The sequence below is a fragment of the Physeter macrocephalus genome, chromosome 5, assembly GCF_002837175.3.
Source record: "Physeter macrocephalus isolate SW-GA chromosome 5, ASM283717v5, whole genome shotgun sequence".
Taxonomy (NCBI): Eukaryota; Metazoa; Chordata; class Mammalia; order Artiodactyla; family Physeteridae; genus Physeter; species Physeter macrocephalus.
Genome location: NC_041218.1, coordinates 62,997,396 through 63,007,604, shown reverse-complemented (window position 1 = coordinate 63,007,604; position 10,209 = coordinate 62,997,396). Strand labels below are relative to the sequence as shown.

The window sequence follows — 10,209 nt, the reverse complement described above, 5'->3', positions numbered from 1 at the left end:
AGATTGCTTTTGCTATTTGGGGTCTTTTGTGTTTCCATACAAATTGTGAAATTTTTTTTTCTAGTTCTGTAAAAAATGCTAGTGGTAGTTTGATAGGGATTGCATTGAATCTGTAGATTGCTTTGGGTAGTAGAGTCATTTTCACAATGTTGATTCTTCCAATCCAAGAACATGGTATATTTCTCCACCTATTTGTATCATCTTTAATTTCTTTCATCAGTGTCTTATAGTTTTCTGCATACAAGTCTTTTGTCTCCTTAGGTAGGTTTATTCCTAGATATTTTATTCTTTTTGTTGCAATGGTAAATGGGAGTGTTTTCTTAATTTCACTCTCAGATTTTTCATCATTAGTGTATAAGAATGCCAGAGATTTCTGTGCATTAATTTTGTATCCTGCTACTTTGCCAAATTCATTGATTAGCTCTAGTAGTTTTCTGGTGGCATCTTTAGTATTCTCTATGTATAGTATCATGTCATCTGCAAACAGTGACAGCTTTACTTCTTCTTTTCCTATTTGGATTCCTTTTATTTCTTTTTCTTCTCTGATTGCTGTGGCTAGAACTTCCAAAACTATGTTGAATAAGAGTGGTGAGAGTTGAACTGCCCTATCTTAAAAATATGAATTGCTCCGAGGCTCAGAATAAATATAGATGTGTATGAATACACTTTGAGAAGTCTAACTTCAGTTGTTTTCCTAATTGACCTTGTTACTTTTTAGTTCTAATTATTAGAAGTCTTGAAAGTCTGATATAGTGGATTTGTATTCAGAGGCCCCAATTCTCATTCTATCTGAACAAGTTACTTAACCTTTTTATTTTTTTTTTATTTTTATTTATTTAATTTTTTTGCGGTACACGGGCCTCTCACTGTTGTGGCCTCTCCCGTTGCGGAGCACAGGCTCTGGACGCGCAGGCTCAGCGGCCATGGCTCACGGGCCCAGCCGCTCCGCGGCATGTGGGATCTTCCCGGACCGGGGCACGAACCCCTGTCCCCTGCATCGGCAGGCGGACTCTCAACAACTGCGCCCCCAGGGAAGCCCAGCCCTACTTAACCTTTTTAAATCACAAATTTTCAGTCTGTGATATTGGGCTAATAATATCTACCTCAGACAGTTAATGCCAGATTAACTGACATAATGTCTGTAAAATAACATTAATAATAAACAGGAAAGCATAATTTCAATGTTAATTTGTTTTTCCGTTAATATTCCAGGAAAGGCAGGACCGCAGTCTGTGGTGATGGAAAATACACGGCATGCTTGTCGCCATGCCCAACTCTCTCTCTCACCGCAGACCTTGATCATTCATCATGGCTCCTTTCTCCACCAAGTCTGGACATGCTCTCAGAATCTTTCTCTCACAGTTCTCTAGGCGAACACTACTGATTGATTAAAGTTGGTGCTCAGGCTGGAGCATGTGGTGTTGTGGAAAGAATAGGGACTCGGAGTCTGAGTAGACCTGGGTTGAGACCTGATTCTTCTTACTAGCTTTAGGATGGAGCAAAGTTACCTTGTTGAGCTTAAGTTTCCCCATTTATAAAATAAGATGAAGGTGAAGGTGATTATGAGGTACACACTGCCAGTTATAAAATAAATAAGTCACAGGGATGTAATGTACAGCACAGGGAATATAGCCAATATTTTGTAGTAACTTTGGATGGTGTGTAATCTAAAAAAATATTGAATCACTATGTTGTACACCTGAAACGAATATGATATTGCAAGTCAACTATACTTCAATAAAAAAAGACATCTATGGATCAAATTGAAAAAAGAGAAAAAAAAAGAGAAAATAAAATAAAATAAAAATAAAAATTTTTTTAAAAAAAGAAAAAAGAAAGGAATTGTAAAACTAATCTCATTGGGCTATAATGTGGATTCAATTAAATCACATATGCAAAGGGCACATAAAATATGGTAGATGCTCATTAAACCTTAGTTTCTTTCCTCTTAATTTGCTCCATGTCTCAAAAATGTTAAACCTCATTAGGTGGTATCACTAATTTGATTGTGTTAAGAATGACTCATGGATAAAATTTTTCAGAGTTCAATGCCCAAACAACCCACAGTATTGAGGATAAAATTGTGTATAACTCATCAGACTGCTCATGTCATAAGATTCTGCTGGGAATCTTTTAAAAAGAATCCGAACACTGAATGACTGCAAATGTCTTCTTATTTCATGTATTCATTTTTTTAGGGTGAACGTGGAGAATGCGGTAAACCAGGAATAAAAGGTGACAAAGTAAGGAACTTGTTTTTAAAATGCTAACATCTGTGATCCCTTTGGGACTGAGTTTCCTTAAGAAGAAATTCCTGGATTCATTATGTTGCTCTCACTACTGGAATTAGAGTCATCGGCTCAATTTTCACGTCTGTAAAACATGAAGCAAAAAACAAAGCCATCCCTAACTTTATTTAATGGAGCCCCCAAAGGCCTTTCTTACAGACCATTAAGACTTTGCCTTGTGGCACCCTAACCTTTGAGGCCAGGCCCACTAAATGTTATGGTGAAAAGAATAACTTAACCAGCAAAGTCAATTCAAGCTCCAGTTGGGTCAAAGGAGAACTGTTTTCCAGATGTAAACGCTGAGAAGAAGCATCTTCCAAAGTAGAGTGAAGAACTCTATGAAATAGGTTAATGAAATACTTTTCAGTAATGTGTAAGAACTAGACACAGATAAAGATTTGAAAATGCAGCAAGCCACAGATAATTGGGTAGTTATTTACCTTTCTTTAAAAAATAAATATGAATAAAATGTGTAAACTGGAGACAATATTAAAATGTTAAGGAGTTCCTTAATGGACCAGAAATACATAGAGAGTATATCTGAAACATGATAAAGGGTCCAAAAAAGTACAGAGTAAAAGTAAATAGTTTTCATTTTAGTTAAGAACTGTTACCAGCATGCCACCAAGATACCAAAGTCTTTCAATGTCTATTTTTTAATTATGGGAAGAGTCAAGGAGAGAAAACGAGGAGGAAGGTGAAAAGAAAAGGATAAAATAGTGACGCTGGCCTATGTAACTAAACACTTTAAATAGGCTGAGACTTTCTGAAAGCTTTTAAACTACCGTAGAGTTAAAGGTCAGATGAATCTGAAAAATGTAGGCTTGGTAATTATCCCTGCACAAAATGAAAGGTGTGATAATGAATGGATTCTTCCTGGAGAATAACTGAAAATGGGAGATGGACATAGACTTGAAAATACAGAAGAATGGACACATAGAATAGAACAAAAATGAGTCAGAAAATAACTGGAGAAACTATTTGAAATAAAAATGGCTGACAAAGATTTAATACAGTTCATTGACTAAGATGGCAGGGATTGTTAAATGCCCTATTATTTTCTGTGCTAAAAAGAAAGAAAAAATACTGCCCATTATAAATGTAAGGTGCAACTGATTGTACGATGTATCCCAATTTCAGAGATGTAAAAATCTGAAAAAATGGATGTCTAAGGTCAATGAAATATAGTGCCCTTGATGTGAAGAGTTCATGTAAGTTTACACAAAAAACGTACAAAGAACACAAAGCAACATAAAAGAGGAAATATAAATGGGTAATAAATGAAAAAACTGTCCAAACACATAAGCAATCAGGTAAGTAAAATTAAAACATTAAAATATTACTTCACCTATCAAATTAGCAAGCACTGAGATAATATATAATACTCAGTATTGATGGAGATATTGTAAGATGAAGATGCACTCTCTGTACTCAGGTAGTGAGAATGGAAATCTGAACAAAATTTATGGAGGAAATTTTTACTTTTTCTTTCCATATATCGTGTGAGAGACAAAAGAGGGTGAATGAGAGCCTTAAATGTGCTTACAGTCTCTGTGTCAGTCATTTTCTTCTAGGAGATTATCCTTAGGAATGAATCAGAAGTTGAACAAAGATTTATACACAAAGATATTCACTATACTATTGTTAACAATAGAAATCATCAGAAACAACTTAAGTGTCAAAATTAGGGAAATGAGTAGCTATGACAATCATATTCTTGATATTATTCAGTTTACTAAGAGTTTTTAATGACATGGAAAAATATTTTTGATAGAATGGAAGACCAGATAAGTAGGACACAAAATTGGATATACACTTTGATCAAATTATTTAAAGAAAGACCTACTGGATGAAATAATAATATTGGATGAAAATATGCCTAAAATGTTAACAGCTGTTGCTGTTAGAAATTTACTTTTTTCTATAATTGTCAAGGTATGCCTATTATAAACAGGTTACATTTTGGTAATCAGAAAAAAAGTGGAAATCTGAGAAAAGAGAGACTAGATAATATTATACTGTCATAAAAACAAACTTTAAAGGGCTTCCTAGTTATGGGACATATTGAAATACTTTCTGTTAGAAGAGTGTTGAGTATAAGTTGTGTTTTGCCAAGTTCTATGTATAGAAGATGGGCAAGAAAGTGATCTAGACATTGTGGAAACTCGCTAAATTGTTTGTTGTTTTTTTAAAAATTTATTTTATTTATTTATTTTTGGCTGCACTGGGTGTTTGATACTGCTCGTGGGCTTTCTCTAGTTGCGTCGAGCGGGGGCTACTCTTCGTAGTGGTTGGTGTGCGGGCTTCTCACTGCGGTGGTTTCTCTTGTTGCGGAGCACGGGCTCTAGGCGCACAGGCTTCAGTAGTTGTGGCACGCGGGCTCAGTAGTTGTGACATGGGGGCTCTAGAGCATAGGCTCAGTAGTCGTGGTGCACGGGCTTAGTTGCTCCGTGGCACGTGGGATCTTCCCGGACCAGGGCTCGAACCCGTGTCCCCTGCACTGGCAGGCGGATTCTTAACCACTGCACCACCAGGGAAGCCCACTGAATTGTTAATTTAACTGACATTGCCTTGCTGGAAGGAAACAATATTCCACCAAGTTTATTGCTTTCTAAGGATTCTTAAGAAATAAATTTTAAAAATTCTGATCAAAATGTCAATATACAGGCAAAGGACTTAACCTAAAATCGTGTTTTCATGGAGTTTGTTTACTAGAGAAAAGGTAACTAACAAGTTGGCTTGTTAATTAGGATCGTTTTGTTAACAGTGAATTTGTTGGCTTTGATGTTTGGATAACCTGGGAAGATTGGCCATTACTGGGCACACAGTTCCCTCTCTTCCACGTAAAATCATTGCAAATTGAATGGATATTTAGAGCAACTTACCGTTAATTGTATTCCACAGGGATCCCCAGCACCAAATGGACCAAAGGGACCCGGAGGACTTCAGGTAAGGAGGCGCAAACCAAATCTAAGTCTGTATTAGAATACCTAGGGAGCTTTTAAAATCTCTGTGCCCACTTGCACCCTCTACCAATTCAGTCAGAATGTCCGGGGATTGGAGTCAGGCATCAGTATTTTTAAAGATTCTCAGGTGATTCCAATGTGAAACAAAGTCTGGAAACTGGTGCTCTAATATTTTGAATAACTAACTCAGGCTCCTTCAAAGATAGGTGCCGTCAGGTGAGTCTACTTAGTGAGTAGCTGAAGGGATAAAAGTTTAAAAATTAGAGTTTAGGAAGACGAATAAAGTCAAAGCAGTTAAAAGCAGGATGTAACAATGTTTGCATTGCTGCTCTAATGCAGTAGGAAAAGCTATGCATCTTATCTAAATTACAGCATTTGTATTGTTCCATCATGATAAGTAGTAACTGCTCAATAACATGGAATGATTCTTTAAAGCATTTACTTTAGGCTTATCCCAGGGATTTCAGAAAATAATTGGATCAGTTTTTCCAGTCTGGGGACTTGTCTTGTCTAAAGCTGTAATGGGAAGCATTCCAAAAAGTCTACTGAAAATTATACCTTTACCCAAAATTTCCTAGATGGCATCTAGTTGACCATCAACGCCTTTGTTCTGGTCTGAAATTCTGTCAGGACAGGGGAGTAACTCTGATTATCACAGGTCATTGGAAACTCCAACTTACAGTTATATATGCCTTAGATATATATTTTTAAAGTTGTTTATTCTTTCCAAAAGGGGGTCCAGCACAGGAATAATGTTGGAAAAGCAGGTTTAGAAAACAAAAACCTCATTAATAAATGTTTGCTCTCAGTTTAGGTACTATTTTAGAAGTTGTGTGTTTGACACAAGGAATTTTATCTCATTCCATTTCTCAATCATGTGTAACCCCAACTTAACTCTGAGTTAGTCTGACTTCTAACTCCAGGATCTCTAGGGACCCTAATGAATGATTCATTCCTGATTGGCCTTCTGTACACAGAACTAATTCTTGGTTTTCATCTTGGAGCAGGGCATTACTGGACCTCCAGGGGATCCAGGCCCGAAGGGGTTTCAAGGCAATAAGGTAATCATACCCGTTGATTATAGACAGGCAGAGTGCCTTTCCCCTAGTGAGCTATGGTAATACACATTTTTATTAGGCAGAAGTCAATGGATTCTTTGAGGACAAATCTTTGGAAATACATAATAACCTGCAGGTGTTATACACAGAATCATGTTTAAGTACATGCAGGAAGTCAGTGTCATAGTCTTTTCATTTATTATTATTATTTTATTCAAAGGGGCATTATTAAATATAAGCCATTATTTCTGCAGTGTTTCCATCTTACTCCCGCCCTTTTAGTCATTTTATGCCTCACTAGAAACTGAAAAGTAGTAATAAGCAACACAATTCAAATCACTCTATTTCCCACAGGTAATGTCAACTCAATACACAGTTTATAAGAGAAGGGGATTTATAACTGTCATACCAACAAAAATTAAATTTTTTTAAATTGCGAGGGTGTAATCTCTATCAATACCAGCCTTGTAATGTCATTCCACAGGTAACCAGGCAAGACATATAGGGAGGGGTTGAATAAGAGCCAGATGGAACCAAAAGTTGAGATAGAAGGGATCTTTTTTTTTTTTTTAGAAGGGATCTTTAAAAGACCTGTTTATAAGACTCCATTTTCCAATGAGAGTGGCCATTAATTTGCTGAAAACAAGCGTTTTAGTGCCTTTTTAACACTTCTCAGTGCTTAGTAAATTCCACAGTTTAGTAAATATCTAATAAACGGTGTTGAGTTAGTGACTGGAGATCTGTGGAATTTGTGGCAGTAATAACAGCAGACGGTACTGTCCCCAGAGGACCCTAGATACAGCCAATCTTTTAAGGGTGCTATTAAATTTAAGTTGTGGGGAGCAGTTGGGCTACTTGACTGTTCTTTCTTCCAGAGAGAGGTAAGGGAGTGACACGTATACTATTTTTAATGAGATAATGACAATGTGTGATTTCCTGGGGCAGTTTTAATTGGCAAATTAAAATAGAATGAGCTTCTCAGTGGGCGTGTGCTTAAGGTTGTCTGGGGAAACTGTCTTTTCCAGTCCTTGCCTATGATTAATTCTCTCTGGGGGAAAGAACTGGCTCTTCCGAATGCTGAGTAGAAGTTTTTACAAAATTGCTTTGGCTGTAGGTAAAATCCTGCAGCAACGAAAATAAAATATTTTGACAGTCCACACTTATTTCGACGATTCTTTGGTTACCTAAGCTGATAATTTTCACGTTTGTGAAAAAGAGGCTTAAAATCAGGGATCAGGTTTGGAGTTTGCAACAGTGATAGAATTATAGATTGTTCGAGCCACAAGGGATGTTAGAAATCATACTGGCCCAAAGTTTTCCTTTTGGAAAATGAGAAGTCTGGAAATCAGGGCGTCTGTGGAGGTGCTGGGCTGGGAGCAGGGCACGCAGCTTCGGGAGATGGGTGATGGCAGTTCATAAAAATGTGCCATCGTTTGATCACTTCTCTTCATGTCTTATACAATTACTACTTAGATTTTTCTTTTAAAGTGAATTTATTTCCACAGAATTTAGCTTTTAATTCTAAGAAGGTATTAATTCTTTGAATAAATAATGAATCAAGTATATTGGGGGAGGCTGTAATTTTCTGACATAACACTTCATGCTCGACTTTCACATCATCAGCATAAAAGGAGTCACTTTTCCAAAAGTATCTGACGACTTCAACTTTCCAAGGGCCTCTCTTTTAAAAAATTCTTTTTTTCAAAAATTTTGGTGAAGATATTTAATGTAAAATTATCACAGTTTTAAAAATCACAAAATTCACTGCCAGGTGAACACAAAAAATTCATTGTCAGATAAAAAGATGTCAGTATCTAAAGAATATTGGGGGTTCTTGGGAGGGAATGAGATGGGAATAAGCTTCTCATTTTTCTCCTAGTTATATTTTTGGCTTAAGGTCACAGATTTAATGGTCTCTTGACTGTTACTTGGAGACTATTACTAATTTCTACCCCTCTGCATCTGTCAACCAGAGACGCATGTCACATTCATTAATTGTCTTAGGTTTTATACATTTATCCTTGTATTGTCTTAAAAGTCAGGTTTCAGGGAATGACTTCATCTTGCATCCCAGAATGTAATTCTAAATCTTAAAAACTTAATAAACTATTTTATTTTTTTGCTCAATCTGGAAACAATGTTTTATAGTGACATTTCTTTTTATCCATTACCATTTTATTACAAAATGGTTTTACGATATTACTATTGCAATTCGTGCCAAAAAAAAAAAACCTTTAAAATTCAGTAATTCTGTATTTTCCAATGGGCACAGGGAGGATTATTATTTTGAAGCTTCTAAAATAACAGATAGCACTTATTTAGTGTATATTTACTATACACAGATACAGCTCTAAATACCCATTTAAGATAACACACCTTCTGAGGCATGATCTATTCTTACTCCCATGGTATAGATTAGGCTACTACGGCACAGAGAGTTTAAGCAATGGATTCAAGTCTACACAGTTGGTAAGGGACAGAGCCAGGATTCAAACCCAGCCAGTCTGCTCTTAACCACCATATTATATCTATCTCCTTAGGAAAACTGCTGAATTTCCTAGATAGTCAACCTGAGATAAATGCCTTTCTTTTGGACAGTATGGAACTTGCATCTGTCTCCCCCCTCTAGTGTACTCTGGCCGGAAACAAAAGTCTGTTGAGAGTGCACTTCTACTTGGTTATAATGTTCATCTGAAAATGCAGGAAAAGAAGGAAAGGAATCTCATGGGAAAAAGAAACCAGTAATGTGCATTTTCAAATATTTTGTCTCTTATGAGACCTTAAAATAGAAAATTTGGACTTGTAACATTTGCAAAGATTCCATGGGAGTTTCTAGATAGGGCCTGCCTATGAATTTGAATTTATGAATAGTCTCTCTCATGAGCGACAGTCCCATTCTGTTGCTCTAGTGGATGGATTTTCTTCGTTGGATTTTCTTCATCAAAGGGTTTGCAGAAAACGTGGCCAAAGAATACAAGGAAAAAAGAGCATGTGAGAAATTAAGGAAAAATGTGATTCTGGCCCTATTTCACAAATCATTTCTGTCATTAGTATTTTCCATATGTAAAGTAGTATTCTGTCCTAAATGACCTTGTTGCCTTAGAAACAAAATATAGATGTTTCTCAGAAGGAAGCCACCTCAGCCTCTCCCATACATGAGGGTCAAGAGTGGTATTCATAAGAAGAACATCCCATCGGTCTCTAAAACCAGTTAGAACTATCATCACGCAAGTACCTGAGAAGCCATATCCCTAGGACCAAACTGGCAATGTCCCTAACAAGAGAGCACGGTGCTTCTCCTCAGTAAAAACTGAGGGCCTAAGAACCCTACACCACCTTCCAAGGGCTGGTGTGGTGGTTCAGGCAGCAATCCCACCTGGCCATAGAATGGGCCCTCCAATAACGAGAAAGAATGGCTCAAGACTGGCAGGCCTCTCAAATCACAGAGAACAAGTCACCAAAATTAGTTTTGAACAAATAAACACAGTAGAATGCTGGATGTGCCAGGCCCACATTAGGTAATTTTTGCCTTTTCTTGATGTCCTTCTGAGCTTATTTCTGAAGGGTGTTTTCTTCTCAAATCTCATCCAAATCTACTCTTTCCAAGACCCTTTTTGTGCTCTGGGAGGAGGGACTGCTCACTGTGGCCTGAGCAGGAAATAGCTTGTGACACGTTTGAAGCATCCTAGCATGAGTGCTCCGGTGCTAGGGCCAAAAGGGCATTAGGAATTATCCCTGATATATTTCTCCAAGGCAAAGCAGCACGTGTTAATCCTCAAACAATTAAAAAATATTGTGATACTTATGTTATATAGTAATTTATCTTTTTTTTTTTTTTTTTGTACGCGGGCCTCTCACTGTCGCGGCCTCTCCCGTTGCGGAGCACAGGCTCCGGAC

The 10,209-nt window shown here is 37.1% G+C and overlaps 1 protein-coding gene across 1 annotated transcript in view; it reads left to right on the top strand.

Moving 5' to 3' along the window:
* The window catches only part of COL28A1 (collagen type XXVIII alpha 1 chain), a 153,076-nt gene that overhangs the window by 22,421 nt on the left and 120,446 nt on the right, over positions 1–10,209 (top strand). The window contains 3 exon segments of the mRNA XM_024131457.2: positions 2,199–2,243; positions 5,193–5,237; positions 6,262–6,315. Coding sequence (XP_023987225.1) covers positions 2,199–2,243; positions 5,193–5,237; positions 6,262–6,315 — 144 coding nt within the window.